Below are 19,864 nucleotides of genomic sequence, written 5' to 3'. Positions count from 1 at the left end.
TAATAGATTTAACCTGGTCCTTGAATGTTAGCCATATCTCCATAAAATCCAAAAAAGTTTGTACTATTATCAACCCTGTGTTAATCACTTCATGTTTTTGCAACAATACGGCTAAATATTTACCTATAATTGGACATTTCTTTTCAACAGGAAAGCAAAAGCAGAAAGAAAACTGTAACAAAACAGAAATCCAAACCACATTTCATTGAATAAACTCACTAAAAAGAAATTGATGCATAAGTCATCAGTGAGTACTATGTAAAGACATAGCATTTTTTTTATTTAAGTGCAAAGTCACAAGAAATGTCTACTTTAATGTTTCAATTAAAAGAATACAGTGCTATGCACATTTTGTTAAGGTCACCTTACTGATATTAGTAAACAGCTGCATGCTCTACTATGGTGTTTTCTTTACTGAAATTATAACTTATTATTGTTGCACAGTCATATGCAAATTTTACAACCTTGAATCAAATATACAGAAAATACATTCATAGTGTCCATGAGCACTGAAGCAGCATTTCAGTGCAGTTGATTGGCACCAGTCTGACAATATTGAAGAACACAGACCTTCTCCTGTCCAAGTTAGGCTACATGAATCTGGAACGCAAAACAGTGTCACATCATCAGCTCACAGAGTCGAGGATATGCCTCTTGGCGAATAAACCACTTCAATGTGAAGTAGCTTCATTGGGTTCAATAGTGGTTTCGAACATAATTTGCAACCAACTTTGTGCTGAGCCTACTTTGATCACTTTCTGCAGTGTTGGTCTCCCGAATATTTTAACAAACCAGGAGGTTGAAATGATGTTGCAAAGCAGCTTTCAACTGCTGATAGTACTTGAAAAAATGAAGTCCCCTGGATACTGCATATATTTAGTACAATTGCTCCAGGTAGGTTCCCACACTCTGCAGAAACAAAATAAAAATTTCAGCTCGTTAAAACATCCCTAACCTGAGTCAAGACGACTTACTATTAGATCAATACCAACAAAACTTGCATTCTATCCAAAATTAAAAGATTTGGAGGTTGCTGCACATCACCAAAATACAAAGTTTGATTATCTACATCAGCACCTGACAAATATTATTGGGAATCTTGGCAAAACATAGCAAAGTTGTGAAAAGGACTCCCAAACAATTGAAACTTGTCTATTTTATAATACTTGTCTGCTTGGAAAAGGCTTTCACTTACCCATCATTCACAACTACTTGGTCAAACAATATGCTTGACAAGTATAATTATATGGTCAACATATGGAGGATCAGTCATTAAACAAAACAAATTATTTTGATGACAAATTGTGAAATCACTTTTGTCACTACAGCTTTAGAACTGCATTAAAGAAATTTGAAATAAAAAGCTCAAGAAATTTCTTTTTCCCTTTAATGTCTGTTCTCGACAGCTGTCAAAGTGTCAACCCAATCAAAATGTGGGAAGAACACAAGGTGCTGCAACCAAATAAGCTACTAAATCAGATACTCCATATTGAGGAAACACTGGGGAAAGAAAAGAGGACAACTGAAGATATTCACATATACTCTGATACCAATTGCAAGGAAGCAAAAGTAATGTCAACATAGAGGTATTGGCATGTACCCATGTAGCAGATGCACTTATTATATATGTTAACAGACATATTTTAGGGCAATAAAAGAATGGAAATCTGTAACAATGATGACATTTTTAAAAAATCCATATAGTGTGGAAGAAAGCTATTCGGCCCATTGAGTCTACATTGACCCTTCAAAGAGCAATCCACCCAGACTCACTCACCAACCCAACATCCCCGGCCTCTCCACACCCCCGGAACCCTGCATTCATTGCCCATGGCTAATCCACCGAGCCTGCATACCCCCGGACACTATGGGCAATTTAGCACGGCCAATCCACCTAACTGGCACGTTTTCAGACTGTGGAAGGAAACCCACACAAACACAAGGAGAATGTAAACACGAGAATGACAAGAACGAGGGTAGGTCCGATCAAGGACAGTAGTGGGAGACTGTGTATTGAGTCGGAAGAGATAGGAGAGATCTTGAATGAGTACTTTTCTTCAATATTTACAAATGAGAGGGACCGTATTGTTGAAGAGGAGAGTATGAAATGGGCTGGTAAACTGGAGGAGATACTTGTTAGGAAGGAATAGGTGTTGGGCATTTTGAAAAATTTGAGGATAGACAAGTCCCCCCGGCCTGACGGGATATATCCTAGGATTATGTGGGAAGCAAGACAGGAAATTGCAGAGCAACTGTTGGCAATGATCTTTTCGTCTTCACTGTCAACGGGGGTGGCACCAGGGGACTGGAGAGTGGCGAATGTTGTGCCCCTGTTCAAAAAAGGGAATAGGGATAACCCCGGGAATTACAGGCCAGTTAGTCTTACTTCAGTGGTAGGCAAAGTAATGGAAAGAGCACTGAGGGATAGGATTTATGAGTATCTGGAAAGACACTGCTTGATTAGAGACAGCCAGCATGGATTTGCGAGGGGTAGGTCTTGCCTTACAAGTCTTATTGAATTCTTTGAGGAGTGGACCAAGCATGTGGATGAGAGTAGAGCAGTGGATGTAGTGTACATGGATTTTAGTAAGGCATTTGATAAGGCTCCCAATGGTAGGCTTATGCGGAACGTCAGGAGGCATGGGATAGTGGGAAATTTGGCCAGTTGGATAGAGAACTGGCTAACCAGTCGAAGTCAGAGAGTGGTGGTAGATAGTAAATATTCAGCTTGGAGCCCAGTTACAATGGAGTGCCGCAGGGATCAGTTCTGGGTATTCTGTTGTTTGTAATTTTTATTAATGACTTGGAAGAGGGAGTCAAAGGGTGGGTCAGTAAATTTGCAGATGATATGAAGATAGGTGGAGTTGTGGATAGTGAGGAGGGCTGTTGTCAGCTGCAAAGGGACTTAGATATGATGCAGAGCTGGGCTGAGGAGTGGCAGAGTGGAATTCAACCCTGTCAAGTGTGAGGTTGCCCATTTTGGAAGGACAAATAAGAATGCGGAATACAAAGTTAACGGTAGGGTTCTTAGTAAGGTGGAGGAGCAGAGGGATCTTGGGGTCTATGTTCATAGCTCTTTGAAAGTTGCCATTCAGGCGGATAGAACTTGTAAGAAGGCCTATGGTGTATTAGTGTTCATTAGCAGAGGGATTGAATTCAAGAGTCGCGAGGGGATGTTGCAGCTTTACAGGACCTTGGTAAGGCCACATTTGGAGTACTGTGTGCAGTTCTGGTTGCCCCACTTTAGGAAAGATTTGGAAGCTTTGGAGAGGGTGCAGAGGAGATTTACCAGGCTGTTGCCTGGAATGGAGAATAGGTCGTACGAGGATAGGTTGAGAGTGCTAGGCCTTTTCTCATTGGAACGGCGAAGGATGAGGAGTGACTTGATAGAGGTTTATAAGATGATATGAGGAATAGATAGAGTAGACAGACAGAGACTTTTTCCCCGGGTACAACAGAGTGTTACAAAGGGACATAAATTTAAGTTGAAGGGTGGAAGGTATAGGGGGGATGTCAGGGGTAGGTTCTTTACCCAGAGTGTGGTGGGGGCAAGGAATGCACTGCCTGTGGGAGTAGAAGAGTCAGAATCATTGGTGACCTTTAAGCGGCAATTGGATAGGTACATGGATAGGTGCTTAAGCTAGGACAACTGTTCGGCACAACATCATGGGTCTGTGCTATATTGTTCTATGTTCTATATAAAATTCCATATAGTCATCAGAGGGTGGAATCACACCCGGGTCCCTGGTACTATGAGGAAGCAGTGCTAACTACTGAGCCACTGCGCTGCATGTAGAAGAAGCAAATTATAAATTCTTGTTGCTTTGAATTGCAAATGCAAGTAGGTAAAGTTCTTATAATTTCTTTTCCCCCCATTTTCTGAATGGTGCAGAGCAGAACAAGATTTTAAGCTGATGAAAGTGGAAATAGTTTTTCTAGAAAGTTTAGCAGAATTAGAGCCAAATGATTTCATTTAGACTTATCTTACCTTTCTTAAAAAAAAGCTAGATGTCTTATGCCTGATATTCTGAAGGGAAATGAGAAAGTGGTATGTGGAATGAAAAGGGAATCATAACGTTTTCCCTTATTTCTTTATGGATTAAAGACTAACTTCAATTTTCAGAAAGGTAAGTTTGAAAATATAAAATAGCATTTAAAAACAGTGGAAGTACACGCCAGTTGTAATTTCCTTTAACAATCAAATGAAGTGAGAATAAAATCAAAAACACCAGCACACATGAACACAGAATGCAGTTTGTTAACCATATTAACAATGATTTAGTTCATCACTTTATTAATTCTACCACCAAAAGTAAACTCTGCAGAAGCAATAGAATATTGGCCAAGGTTTTGCAATAGAAATAACAACGAGGGTATGATTATTCACTGTTGTCCAAGTTGCTCAATAATAACAATGTCTGGTACTTATATATGCAGTTAATACTAAAATCTTGATGCTTTCAAAACGTGTGTTTTTACAATCCTCAGCACTGAAATCCATTTAAATTTGAAGTTGTGATTGGGCAAACTAAAATGCCTTTAAAAAGTCTTGTACACTCAGGTCTAGGTGAATTTTTAATGTAGTAAGTCATAACTGTGCGGTGGCAATAGAAGTTTTACATGTTCAGAGATTCATTCCTTCAGGATTTAGTGTTGGGATTTAAAAGGAAAATGTTTGTCTACTTTGTGGTATCGCTTGCTACACAAGCACTCCTCACCCCACCCTTCCCCCCCCCACCCATGTTTTGTTTTGTATGCAATTTAAATGGCACTTAAAGTGCCTGGTTTAGATTCTTTCTGTCTGCCCCTGGGAATACCTCAAGGTTCAAGAGTCTTGCTCTTTCTTTCCCAGTTCAGAAACAAATGAGAGAGGTTGATGTGCAGAAAACGAGCTCAAAAGTTGCAATATGCCACTTAAAAGTTCAGCAGAGGCTTGTCAGCAGCTCACAGCAAGCTAATTGGAAAGCGAAACTTTTGTCACGGAATGTAAAATCTAGGCAGATTTTTTTCCCCAGGAGTGTGGAGGCAGAATAATTGAGTGATTAAAAGAAGAACCGAATAAAGTTCTTACCTTAGCTACTTTTCCAGTATACCCTGGAACTGAAGATAATTGAAAGCCTTGCTCCCGTAGTTGTCGTAGCTGATCTTTCAAAACCTTTACGTTTCTAGAATAAGTATTTCAAAAGATTAATATTAATTTCAAGCTGCCTAGAAAGTAATTTCATCAGGGTGCAAGAGTTTAGGAAATATTACTCTAAAAATACGAAATGCAACAGAATTCCCTACGTCTCAAATAAATAACATGAATTATTTTTTATTTTTGGAGTACTCGGCATTTTGCAGTGAGTTAACTACTTTACTTTAGTGCACAATAAAAGTAGGTTGAAAGTCAGAGGTGTATGTTAACCTGGATCAGATCAATAGAGCAAAGAAAAGCATCAAATTATCAGTGATCAATACAATCATTTCGGTCCTTGTTCTGTACAACAAATTGATTACATATAATTGCAGTCCAGATGACTGGAGGTTCATTTTTTTTTAAACACCTCTAATAAGGCATTCAGTAGAAATTAGAACAATAAGAGAAAGGAGAGGCTGGGTCATTGTAATTTTAAGACTGAATTGAAAGATTTTTGATGTAGAGTTAAGGAGTTATGAGATAGCAATTTCTCTTGGCCAACTTAAGAAATAAGCTATTATGTCTTACCCAATAACATCCTATTCAATCATTTTGGGGATATTTAAAACACAAGTTTCCACATTTATTAATAAGTAAAATATGATTTCACTTACCTATCTTCTACATGGGTTTCATCATTATTTGCAGTATTTGCAGAAAGCTCTGGCCACCATTGCTTAAGGACAGCTCGGAGCCAGTTTAAACCGACAATCAGATATCTGCATTATTTGAAAATGTTATAAGTAAGGTTTAATACAATAAGTCATAAACAAACAAATCTATGCAATGAATTTTATGATGTGATCGCGATAAAGGTTTTGGGTCTAAGCTTTCCAATTGTTATGATGCATCAGACACATTGGGTGAAATGTGTTTCATTGCATTAGCAAGCAGATACAAAAAAAAAAATTTGTGGGGACTATCTTTCTCATTTTGCATATCAAGAACGTGCCAGCAATTAACAGATTTGATCTTGGTGCAAACGTGAGGGGTACATTCCAAGTCTATGAGGAAGGACCACAAGATTTAGATGTCTTAAAAAAAACAATGGTCTAAACAATCAATGTAAAATGTAGCCTGCTCTAATTTGGAAACTCAGTTTTATCAGCACAAAAATCACAAACCATCTCCAAGTTCATTTGACCTCATCGTTCACATGACAATCTGAGCTCAGTTGCAGCTAAGGCCATTTCAAGTACATAGAACAGACAGCATAGAACATACAGCAGTACAGCAAAGTGCAGACACTTGGGCCCTCGATGTTGTGCCAACTTTTTCTCCTACTCTTAAGATCAGACTAACCTACATATCCTCCACTGTACTATCTTTCATGTGCCTATCCACGAGTCGCTTAAATGTCACTAATGTATCTGACTCTACCACCATGGCTGGCAGTGCATTCCATGCACTCACCTCTCTCTGGGTAAAGAACCTACCTCTGAATCTTCCCGAAACCTTCCTCTCCTAAACCTTAAAATTATGCCCCCTTATGATAGCCATTTCTGCCCTGGAAAAAGTCTCTGGCTATCCACACTCTCTCTGTGCCTCTTATTATCTTGGACACTTCTATCTAGTCACCTCTTATCCTTCTTTGCTTCAATGAGAAAAGCCTTAGCACCCTTGACCTTTCTTCATAAGACATACTCTCGAGTCCAGGCAGCATCCTGATAAATCTCCTCTGCATCCTCTCTAAAGCTTCCACATCCTTTCGATAATGCGGCAACCACAACTGAACACAATATTCTAAGTGCAGTCTAACCAGGGTTCTATAGAGCTGCAGCATAACCGCGCAGCTCTTAAACTCAATCCCTCTGCCAATGAAAGCCAACATACCATATGCCTTCATGATAACTCTATCAACTTGGGTGGCAACACTGAGGGATCTATGAACATGAGACTCCAAGATCCCTTTGTTCCTCCACACTGTAAGAATCTTGCCTTTAACCCTGTACTCTGCATTCAAATTCAACCTTCCAAAAGGAATCACTTCACTCTTTGCCAGGTTGAACTCCATCTGCTACTTATCAGCCCAGTTCTGCAGCCTGTCATGTCCCGTTGCAATCGACATACTATCTACCACTCCACCATCTTCATGTCATCATCAAACTTATTAAACCATCTTTGCACTTCTTCATCAAAGTCATTTATAAAAATCACAAAGTGCAGAGGTCCCAGAACTGACCCCTGCAGGACACCACTGGTCACCAAGCTCCTGGCTGAATACTTTCCGTCTACTCCCATCCTCTGTCTTCTACGGGCCAGGCAATTCTGTATCCAGAAAGCCAAAATGTCCCTGCATTCCATACCTTCTTACTTTCTGAATGAGCCTACCATGGGGAATCTTATCAAATGCCTTGCTAAAATTCATGTCCACCATATCCACCGCTCTACCTTCAATGTGATTTGTCACATCCTCAAAAGAATTTAATAATGACTGTGAGGCACGACTTCCCTCTCACAAAGCCATGCTGACTATCTCTAATCCAACTATGGTTTTCCAAGTAATCATAATTCCTATCTCTCAGGATCCTCTCCAATACTTGACCCACCACAGACAGGAGACTGACTGGTCTTTAATTTCCAGGATTATCCCTATTCTCTTTCTTGAACAAGGAAATAACATCTGCCACCCTCCAATCTTTTGGCACTACTCCAGTGGACAGTGAGGACACAAAGATCATTACCAATGGTGCAGCAATCTCTTCCTTTGCTTCCTGTAGTAACCCAGGGTATATCCCTTGAGGCCCGGAGATTTATCTATCCTTATGACTTTCAAAATTTTCAACCTGTTCAAGTATATTAGTCTGTTTCACGCTGTCCTCAGTGTGTCAAGGTCCCTCACTCAGTAGTGGATACTGAAGCAAAGTATTCATTAAGGATGTCCCTTACCTCCTTTGACACCAGGCGCGAGTTGCCTCCACTATCCTGGATTGCCCCTACCCTCACTCTGGCCATCCTCTTGTTCCTCACATATGTGTAGAACGCCTAAGGCCTTTCCTTTATCCTACTCTCTTCCAGTCCCCTTCTAGCTCTCCTAAGTCCATTCTTCAGTTTCTTCCTGGCTAACTTGAAACCCTCTAGAGACCCATCTGATCCTTGCCTCCTCAATCTCAAGTAACATTCCCTCTTCCTCTTAACTAGATGTTCCACTACCCTTGTCACCCAACCTAACATCCCTTCCTTGCCCCAGCGGCACAAACCTGTTCAGCACTATTAGCAAGTGTTTCCTAAATAACCTCTACATTTCTGACATGCATTTCCCCGAGAACATCTGTCCCAGTTTAGATAGTCTAGTTTCTGCCTAATAGCATTGTAATTCCCGCTCCCCAGTTAAACACTTCCCCATAATATTTGCTCCTATTTCTCTCCAAGAGTTTACTATAAGTCAGTATGTTGTGATCACTATTACCTAAATGCTCTCCCACAGAGAGATCTGACACCTTGCCTAGTTTGTTGCCAAGTACCAAATCCAATAGGCCGACTAGTAGGCCATACCTACATATGGAGTCAGGAACCGCTCCTGGACACACCTGACAAAAACTGCTCCAAAGTATTTGAACTAAGGAGGTTCTAATCAATATTTGGGAAGTTAAAGTTACACATGACAACAACTCTGTTACTTCTGCACCTTTCCAAAATCTGTCTCCCAATCTACTCCACCATGTCTGTGTTGCTATTGGAGGGTCTGTAGAAAACTCCCAATAAAGTGACTGCTCGTTTCCTGTTTCTGACTTCCACTCATACTGACCCTCGTTGACACCCCCCTTTCTGTGGCTGTGATACTATCCCTGATTAGCAATGTACTCCTCCATCTCTTTTACCTCCCCACTATTCCTTTTGAAACATCTAAACCCTGGAACATCCAACAACCATTCTTGCCAATGATATCCAAGTCTCCATAATGGCCACAACATCACAGTTCCAAATACTAATCATGTTCTAAGATCATTACTCTTATTCCTGATACTTCTTGCATTAAAACAGACACAGTTCAACCCAACACACTGACTGAACCTTTGCTCTGTCAAGTGCCTATTCCTTTTCACAGACTCTCTGTATACTGTATCTGGCTGTTCATTACCAACTCCATAATTTGATCCATATCTGCAGTTCCTACTCCCCTGCCAATCTAGTTTAAATCCTCCCAAATAGCTCAAGCAAACCTCCTGCCCAAGATATTGGGTGCACTTCCAGTTCAGGTGCAACCAGAGTCATCTTAATGCAAGCTGGCAACTACCTTAATGTAATACAGTCCTCAGGCCGCTAACACTGTAGTTCCACGCCCAGCCTATGACAACAAATCCAATATTCCTTTTTTTGAAAAAAAAACTTTAAACCAATTTCAGTTCCATTAATCTATGGTTTACATCCAAACGTTAGGTGATAGCAGAATCAACAAAATTGTAGGAAAGAAATCTGTCCTAATAACTCTTTTCATTGAGCTGGAGATATGGTTTTATTATGAATTTTCTGTTCCTTGTTCATGCTGCTTTTCCCATTGTCCAGCTTGCAATGCAATGCTCAAAAGGTCTTTGGGAGCACTTAAAGTTAACATTTCATAAACATTAACTCTGATTTCCCTTCATAGATGCTGTAAGACCTATTGAACTTTTCCAACAATATCTGTCTCTATTTCTGATTTAATGCATCCGCAATTCTTGCGATTTTCATTTAGAGAACTTACTGTACTTGTACACGATGTTAAAGCAGTACAAACTAAATTTCTCAAATTACCACAAAAAAAGCTGTATAGAGTGAAAATAATTTTCAAAACTACCGAGGGCAACACAAAAACTCCACACAGGACAGAACCAGGCCATTCTGACAGAGTTTATGTCCCACTCAAGACTCTTCCTTCATCTAATTCTATAACTGAAACCTTCCAATATACTTTCTCCCCCATGTGCTAGTCTAGCTTTCCATTAATTGCACGTATGCTATTCAATATAATCACTCACTATGATCTAGGATGTTAGGCTCCTAAAGCACAGTAAAGTAGCTTCTGTAATCTCATAATACTTACTCTTCATATCTGCTTCTTAATAACTCTTGCACTAGTGGTAAGAGGTCAACACAACAACCTATGGAGATGCTTTGTTTTTCTTCCTCCAGACTATAAGCAAAAATAAAGAGCATTAAAGAATATTTGACAGAAGTATTAACTATAGATGGAAAAAAGCTATTTTAATATTACCTTTTTGTAAGCACTGGGAGACAATCTGCAGTAACAGCAATGTCATGTATCCTACAGATGACAAAAAGATTCAACATTATATCACTAAGAACTAAGACAAATTGTCAAGCAATGATGCATGGCAACAAATAAAATGGAAGCCTTCTATCTGCTTTTCCAAAATAGTTTGCATTCAATTTAACTATTGCAATAATGAAGTTTATGATAGAATTTGTAACAATGACTTACATAAAATAGATTTAGTACAATGGTAAATATGATTATTACCTGACCAGATAAGCTACCAGCTCACTTGCACTTTTTTGCCAAAATGTCAGAGCTACGTTCAGTCTTAGGTTTCTACCAAACAGTACTTGTGTCATTGTAGCATGATCCTTAGAAATCTGTGATATTAACAGAACCACACAGGAAGAGAGTTAGGTAGTAAAAACAGTTAATTTCTATGTTGCTAACTACACTTCAATACTTTTCTTGGCTCCCATTATCTATTCAATTCTGTGGTACTTCCATTCCTTTTAAGGTTAGGAATACATGTTAACATTTTAAAAAGGCTTAAGAGCATTGCTATAATCACTATATTAATGCAGACACTGAAGCACTCCTGTGCTAAGTTACCAAAGAGCACTTTTAAGCATTTGGCATTAATATCATTTTTTAAAAAAATCTCAGCTGTTTTGAAGGTTTACAACTTCCTCCTTCCTGCATGACACATGCAATATATATTAACTGATGATTAATTACTGTTGGAACAGCTATTTATTTATACTGCAAGGACATTACAAGAAGCAACTCTGCAATATTTATGCCAGTATTAACGAAGCTACAAATTAGACTTCATCATACAAACAGAAATAGCTCTTTTTAAAAATGAATCAGCTGTTTTTGGATGCTATTATGCCCAATGGAAGCAAACAAAAATAATAACTGTTCAGCCAAAAAGGATGCTGATCACTGCCTCCAGAGTTGCCCACACCTCTCCTTTGGCCAAGTTGCAGTGTTTGTGGAAGAAGCGTTCACTCTAAGATGCTCCCATCACTTCTTTTTTTGGGGGGGGGGGAAACAGAACCACAAACAAAGAAATTCATATTAGTAAATGAGAAATGAGCTACTTACCATTTGTTCTTTAGGGGAAAAATATGGAACAGAGAATACTGTGTGTGGATTGTACAAAAAAGACATTAATATTAGAATAAAGAGTTAAAAGACCAGATGTGCACCTGACATCCAATAATGGATCAGCAAAAGTGGCTAATTAAAATAATGACCTTGCAGTTACACAGCACATTTCACATTCTGCTCAAAGTGCTTTACTACTTTTTGGAAGTAGCCACCGTTGCAACGCAGAAAAACGTGTAACAGTCCATCTTCTACAGTTATACCGGCACCACCTCCACCTGTTCCTCCACTACATTGATGATTGCATCGGCGCTGCCTCGTGCTCCCACGAGGTGGTTGAACAGTTCACCAACTTTACCAACACTTTCCACTGCGACCTCAAATTCACCTGGATCATCTCGGAAACCTCCCTCCCTTCCTGGACCACTCCATCACCATCTCTGGCAACTGACTAACCACGGATATAGATTACAAGCCCACAGCTACTTCGACTACACCTCCTCACACCCTACCTCCTGTAAAAATACCATCCCTTATTTCCAATTTCTCTGCCTTTGCTGCACGCGATCCCAGGATAACCAATTCCATCTTTCAGTTCCAGATGGCCCCTTTCTTCAGTGATCGCAACTTCCCTTCCCACATGGTTGAAGATGCCCTCCAGCACATCTCCTCCACTTCACGCACCACTGTCCTTGAACCCCACCCCTCCCAATGCAACAAGGACAGAACCCCTCCCTGGCCCTCACCTTCCACCCTACCAACCTCCACATACAACGTCTCATCCTCCGCCACTTCCACCACCTTGAAACGGACCCTACCACCAGAGATATATTTCCCTCCCCACCCCTATCAGTGTTCCAAAAAGACCATTCCCTCCGCGACTCCCTCATCAGGTCTATACCACCACCCCCCGCCACCAGCCTACACCCACTCCTGGCACCTTTCCCTATCACAGCAAGAAGTGTAAAACCTGAGACCAGACCACTCTCCTAAAAACTCTGTCCAAAGCCCCTAGGGATCCTTCCACATCCGTCAGAAATGTACCTGTATCTCTACAAATGTCATCTACTGCAGCCATTGCACCCGGTGTAGTCTCCTCTACATCGAGGAGATAGGATGGCTTCTTGCGGATCATTTCAGAGAACATCTTTGGGACACCTGCACCCACCAACCCTAGCGACCCATGGCTGAACACTTCAACTCCCCCTCCCACTCCGTCAAGAACAAGCAGGTCCTGGGACCGCCTGCTTCGGCAAACCGTTACCACCTAATGTCTGGAGGAGGAACGCCTCATATTCTGCCTTGGAATCCTGCAACCACGCGGGATAAATGTGGATTTCAAAGCTTCCTCATTTTCCCACTCCCCACATTATCCCACTCCCCACCCTCCAACTCAGCAACGTCCTCTGAACCTGTCCATCACCCCCCACCGATCCATCACCTTCTCCCTCACCTTCAACCACCTATCGCTTTCTACCGTCCGCAAAACCCCACCCCCTCTCATTTATCTCTCAGCCCTGACCCACAAGCCTCATTCCTGATGAAGGGAATATGCCAGAAACATTGATTCTCCTGTTCCTCAGATGCAGCCTGACCTGCTGTGCTTTTCCAGCACTACACTCTCGACTCTAGGGTTTGTTACATCAACCTGGGAAGGCAGATGGGGACTTCAGTTTCACTTCTCATCCAAAAGGCGCTCAGTCACATGTGTGCTCCCTGAGCAATGACATCTGAAGTGCTAAGTAGTAGAAAGACAACAGCTTTAGGCCTTGCTACAAACTCCTTCTTATCTACTGACTTAATTCCTCTTCTGATAGAACTTCACCAGCTTATTTGTCAGAGTTAAGTTTCTGAATATAAATTGTGTTCATCAGTTTCTATTTCAAAGTGCACAATACTTTATTTCTTTCCTGTACCTCAACCGATCTGCTACTGAAACTCTCAATCATGACTTTGTTATCTTGAGCCTAAACTATTTCAACGTGTGGAGAATTTGGTTAACCTCTAACATTATATCAGTTTTATTTAACCTATTTGCCTAATTAACCTGTTCAGAAATGTTATTACACACATCTGCAGCGTGTGGAACTTGAACCCAGGCCTCCCAGTCCAGGCGGAGGGATGCTACCACTACGCCACAAGAAGGCCCCTTTAAACGAATTCGGAGACAGAAAGGAACTGCCGCTTCTGTCAAACCCTGGTTACTTAATCCAAACGTTTGCAGCCCAAACACTAACCTCAACCCAAATTGTGTTCATCTGTGGTTGCTGATCTACTCAAATAATCATATTTTAACTTCACATCTTTGTATTAACGTCACAATGGCCTGACCTCACCCTATCTCCTTCATCTCTCCCTCTCCCAAACACACAAAAATCCTGCAACCTTCCCAGATCTCAACCATGCTCCAAAACTAGAATCTCTCACCATCCAAGTTATTATTGCTTCACCATTGGTAACTATTCTGTCAGGTATCTAGAGCTTAAGTTCTGAAATTTTCTCTCATAATTTCTACCTTTCTCATTCTTTAAGATATATCTTGAAATCCACCTCTTTGATTAAGCTTTTGGTCATCTGCCCTAATTTCAATCTGGCTTGATGTCACATTCTACTTGATAACACTCCAAGGAAATGTCTGAGAATTTGTAACATCGTCAAAAGGTGAAAATAAATGCCAGTCTGTTATTCACATTGGATTTACTTGGATAAAGTATATGTGAAACTATATAGCCTCTTTGAATAAACAACTTAAAAGGTAATTGAAACGTACAGGAGATAAGTGAAAGAAATAGCAATTTGGGTGCAGTGAGATACCTGGGGGTACGTGCATACAGATTAGATTAGATTACATACAGTGTGGAAACAGGCCCTTCGGCCCAACAAGTCCATACCGACCCGAAGTGCAACCCATCCATACATTTACCCCTTCACCTAACACTACGGACAACTTAGCATGGCCAATTCACCTGACCTGCACATCTTTGGACTGTGGGAGGAAACCGGAGCACTAGAGGAAATCCACGCAGACACGGGGAGAATGTGCAAACTCCACACAGTGCCACCGTGCTGCCACATCTTTCAATGTGACAGGACAAGTTTGAAAGGCTGTAAAAATAAATACAGCATTCATACTAAACTTTTATAATTCATTGGGTGAGTCCCAATTGCAATGCAACGTCAAATCCTGGGCATGATTCAAAAAGAGTCCAGCAGTATATCGTTTTGGTCCATGTGGAGAGAATAGAAATTTTGGAGCTGTTGCCCTCAAAGAGGAGCTGCTTGGAAGAAGGCTTAAGAGGGTGATTAAAATCATAAAAAGATTTGACTGAGTATAAGTAAAGTTGTTTCCCACAGCAGAAAAGTTTGTAAACAGAAATGAATGTTAAAGTAACCGGTAAATTAACTAGTTAGCTCAGTGGGTCATAATGATCTGGAATGTGCATGTCTAAAACGGTATTAGAAATAAGTACAATATTATTTAAAAGGGACCTGGATAAATACAAAGGTGAAATAAAAGTGGTTCTCTCACAACAAATCAGCAATTTTCAATTTCAATAGGAAGATTCAAAACAAAGAGGCCCTACCTGTGCAAAATAATCTGCATATGTGACAGAAGCACCAGCCTGTGAAGCAGGAGAATCACTCGAGTTCAACTGGGAGCTGCGATTGTCATTGCATAATTTAGGTACAGTTCCTGAACAGACTACTTCATTTTCTTTATTTGCCATGTCACAGCTCCAAAGATCTGGATGCTGCTTCTCGTTGCCCACGATACTTTGGACTCTACGTCTCGTCTTCCTTTTACAACACGTCGCTTTGGATATTCTGTGCAATGTTTTCTTCGTTTGTCCAGTAGATAATCTGTTGAGATAAAGCCCACAGTCGTAGGCATGTTTGCTCCCAGCAAATCTATTTTCACCGAACAGAAAAATAATTGCATTGCAGTTGTTTCTATTGTGCTTATTTGTTATTTAGAACGAAGGGTTTAGAAGCAGACAACTCTCTATCTCATCTCATGAACCAAGAGATACACAAAGTACTATACTGGACACGATAAACTCATTGCAGGGTATTGCTGAGTGATGAGTTGAGAGGGCTATGAAGCTAGGGCTGGAGAATGGGACTAGTTATGTCGCTCTTTCGGGATCCTGTACAGCCATGATGGGTCAGATGGACTTCTTCTGTACCTTAAAATTTGAAGATTCCAGAAGTTTCTAAAATACTTATGAACAACAGACAAATAACTTCTTCAAATGACGTCCAGCTCAGAATCAGTGATTAAATATGCAACAATATGAATGAAGCTAATTTATATTATTTTAGTTGTGCAATCTTAGTAAGACCAACATCACTGGTTATTCAGCAGATGACATTATGTTTAGCAATACTTTCTACTATAGATGCTGCCCGATCCGCTAAGTGCTTCTAACAATATTTGTTTTTGACTGTTTTTCTTAACAATCAAACGGTTGGGGTGGGGTGGAACGAATGTTTAAACAGACTTGAAAATTTATAAACTTCTAACCTCTGCTTTTGGAACTGCTTTCTGACTTCTAATTAGGTGGCAAGGCCTTTCAAAGGGGGTGGGGACCTCAAAATATTTAGATCAACATTCTAAGTTCCATCAGAATTTAATTTTAACCGCCCATCGGGTAAAATACATGAGCATTTTATCCACTGAAGCATCATTAAGATGCTGGCTGCAGGGGGTGGGGGTACCACATAACACAAATACTGCCTTTTCAGTTCTTTTTTGAGGAGTTTTAAGGGGTCTCTCCTATTCCCCTCAAAAAGGTTCTTTTGCTCCATCCTCATTTCAGGAATGCACGGAATGCTTGTATAATCTGACTTTAATGACAACTTTGACTTCCCTCTGCAAAGGAATCAGTCATTTTCCCACTCCTGCCCTGAGTCGATAAGTTACCTGTTCACACTTGTTCAGCTGTAGTAGCTCACTGTACTATTACAGTGCGGTTTAACTATGAAAATAGATGGAGTTTGCAGCAGACCCTGTTCTACTGTTTACAATAGGCTCAAGCCCTAGACAGGTCTAGTACAGTATGTGGATTAACAATCAAGTACTATCATACAAACAAGTTAAATCAAAGACTGATCTCACCTTTTAATTTTATGAGTCGCCTCTTTGCATTCCGGGAGCCTAACCTGGTATGAAAAGAAAAGTGATTACAAATTGCTTTATTTCAGGCAATATCTTTCTCAAATACTTTTCGTTTATTGGAAAAAAACTAATAATTTTGCAATAACAACAGATCATTGGAAATAAAATTAGCGAGACTTTTATATAGCATCTTCCAACAATCAGTTGTCCAGATGCTGACATTTTCAAATGCTTAATGTGAAATTCCTCAAATAGCTTAGGAGATTTCAAAGTAGTATCTGTCTGAAACTAGGAATGTTGTCACTGTTGTAGATTTAATTCATTAAAGGATGTGATCCACTAGAATTTTAAATATACTAGATTTTTTAACTACTGGGTTTTGCAGGCAATATATACATAAATTAGTTGCACAATTAGATGTGCAGGCATGCATTTTTGTTTAAGATATGTAGCTAACACAAACAAAGAAAATTTACAGAATTTATCAATCGGTACACTTATGTCTATAATTTATTGAAAAAAATACACCAATATTTAATATGAAGATAATCAAAGAGCTTGTCTGGATTCTGCTATCAATGAAAAATCAACAAAATTAATTCTTGTCTGCATCCATTCATTGGATTGGTGTTAGACAAGTATATTCTTACAAAAACACTGCATACGAACAAAGAAATGTGCAATTGAGTATAGTGGAGACAGATGATTTAATCCTGGTTTTCAAAAGGGAATTGAATAATTAGCTGAAGCAAAACCTACTGGAGGACTATGGGATAAAGGCAAGGGAATAGGATTAGCTACACAGCTTAAAGACAGAACAAAGAAATGTTAGACTAGGGTTTATGTAGTATAGTGGTACTGTCCATACTTCTGAGCCAGGTGGTCTGAGTTTAGGTTCCAACAGCTCCAGAGGTATCATAGTATTTCTGAACAGGTTTTTTGAAAAAAAATCTAAAAACATTGGGCTCAATCAAGTTGTCGGTTTACTCACTGAGCTGGGTTGGTTTGTTCTCAGACATTTCGTCACCACACTAGGTAACATCTTCAGTGAGCCCCCAGTGAAGTGTGTATGTTCTGTTCCACTTGCTATTTATGTACCTTGGTTTGTGGTGTTGGATGAGGTCATTTCCAGTTGTTTCTGAGAGGTTGGTAAGTGCGGTCCAAATCTAGATGCTTGTTAATGGAGTTCAGGATTGAATGGCAGGCCTCTAGGACTTCCCGTGTGTCTTCGTTTGGCCTGTCCCAGGATGGATGTATTGTCCCAGTTGAACTGGTGTCCCTCTTCATCTGTGTATATGGATACTAGTGATAGTGGGTCATGTCTTTTGGTGCCCAGTTGGTGCTCATGTATCCTGGTGGCTGTTTCTGCTGGTTTGTCCAGAGTAATGTTTGTTGCAGTCTTTACAGGGTACTTTGTACATTATGTTCATTCTGCTGGCTGTAGGTACAGGATCCTTTAAATTCACCAGTAGTTGTTTTAATGTAGTAGGAGGTATATGGGCTACCACAATGCGTAGAGGCTGGAGTAGTCTGGTGGTCATCTCTGAAATGTCTTTGATGTAAGGTAGGATGACTAGAGTCTCTGGGCGTATTGTGCCTTCCTGTTTAGGACAAACCAAGGATACAAACACCTGATAGTGCCAACTTCACCAGCAAGGAAAGCATCCTCAATACCTGTGCCTCACAACCCACTTCATATTCAACAAGATATACAAATTACAGAATGCCTATGGAATCACCAACAGCAGGACTTATAGCAGAAGCAGTTATGCAGACGTGAGAACAAACATTCCCACTATCGGTATAAGCTTTGGGTCCACTATGTGGATGACACCTTTGTCATCACAAAATGCAACAAGCTAGAAGAAACTCAATCACAAACAACATCCTCATTGGTATAAAATTCACCGAAGAGGAACAGAACAGTAAACGACTCCCTTTCTTGCACGTCATTATAGAACAAAAAGCCAATGAAGAACTGCAGACCTGCGTTCACAGGAAAGCCACACACTGACCAGATACTCAACTACAGAAGCAACCATCCTAATACCCACAAACAGAGCTGCATAAGGACAATACTCAAACGAACCACAACACACTGCAGTACCCTGGAACTATGAGAAACTGAGGAGAAACACCTGTACAACATATTCAGGAATAATGGTGCTGATTCCTGCGCAACCTAAACAGGAAGACACAACATGCCCAGTGACTTGAGTCATCCTACCATACTTCAAAGCTTTGACCACCAGACTACTCCGGCCCCTCGGCATCATGGTAACCCACAAACCTCCTTCCACACTAAAACAACTACGGATGAATTTAAACGACCCTGAATCTACAGTAGAGCAAACGTAACAACAAAATACTCTGCAAGGACTGCAACAAACATTACTCTGGACAAACTAGGAAACTAGCCAACAGGATACATGAGCACCAACTAGGCACCAAAAGGCATGACCTACAATCACTATCCATACACACAGACGAAGAAGGACACCAGTTCGACTGAGATATTAAACCTATCCTGGGACAAGCCAAACAAAGACACGCAGGGGAATACCTAGAGGCCTGCATTCAAACAAACATCTAGATTTGGACAGTAACTTGATGTACAAACCTCTCAGAAACAGAGCTGGAAATAATATCATCCACCACCACAAACAAAATAACACAAATAGCAAGCGAGACAACACCAACGCTTCACCGGAGGCTCATTGATGATTTTACCCAGCATGGCAACAAAACATCTGAAAACAAACCCACCAGCTCAGTGTGTAAACCGACAACCTGATCCACAATCTGAGCTACAAATCTTCAAGATCTCACGTGACACCATAACCACTTAAATGATTCCAAATAAGATGGGTACTCATCATTTTGCATGTCCCTTGGTGGTTCAAAATATTGTCAGAATTAGATAACAGAAAATATTGCATTATATGTTTAGATACTATTTCCAGAAACAAAAACATACTTCTAATTATTATCATGAAAGACCATTTATCTCAAGCATTAACTCAGATTTTCCCCTCAACAGCTATCAGTAGATCTGATAAGTTTTTCCAGCATTTTATTTTATGTCTGCTGCGATTCTGATATAAATGAAAAGGACAAAATAATTTTTAAAACATTATGTATATGTTGCATAGATATAATTAACATCTCTAGTAATTAGTAAGACAAAAAAACACCAAAAATCAAATTTGCTCAATTCAAATCAGTCATGTTTCAAAATCTTTAAACAATTATTACA

At 40.1% G+C, this 19,864-nt stretch overlaps 1 protein-coding gene across 1 annotated transcript in view; it reads right to left on the bottom strand.

The window, feature by feature from the left end:
- Positions 1 to 282: 282 nt before the first annotated feature.
- Positions 283 to 19,864, bottom strand: part of katnbl1 (katanin p80 subunit B-like 1) — a 37,660-nt gene continuing 18,078 nt past the window's right edge. The window contains exons 3-10 of the mRNA XM_060828364.1: positions 16,609 to 16,652; positions 15,074 to 15,350; positions 10,641 to 10,756; positions 10,374 to 10,424; positions 10,203 to 10,292; positions 5,794 to 5,898; positions 5,072 to 5,165; positions 283 to 909 (exon numbers count right to left, since the gene is read on the bottom strand). Of these exons, the coding sequence (XP_060684347.1) occupies positions 877 to 909; positions 5,072 to 5,165; positions 5,794 to 5,898; positions 10,203 to 10,292; positions 10,374 to 10,424; positions 10,641 to 10,756; positions 15,074 to 15,350; positions 16,609 to 16,652 (810 nt within the window). The 3' untranslated portion in view covers positions 283 to 876. The remainder of the gene's footprint in view (positions 910 to 5,071; positions 5,166 to 5,793; positions 5,899 to 10,202; positions 10,293 to 10,373; positions 10,425 to 10,640; positions 10,757 to 15,073; positions 15,351 to 16,608; positions 16,653 to 19,864) is intronic.

The sequence above is a fragment of the Hemiscyllium ocellatum genome, chromosome 8 (genome assembly GCF_020745735.1).
Source record: "Hemiscyllium ocellatum isolate sHemOce1 chromosome 8, sHemOce1.pat.X.cur, whole genome shotgun sequence".
Taxonomy (NCBI): domain Eukaryota; kingdom Metazoa; phylum Chordata; class Chondrichthyes; order Orectolobiformes; family Hemiscylliidae; genus Hemiscyllium; species Hemiscyllium ocellatum.
The sequence above is the reverse complement of the archived record's forward strand: the minus strand, read 5'-3'. Positions and strand labels throughout refer to the sequence as shown.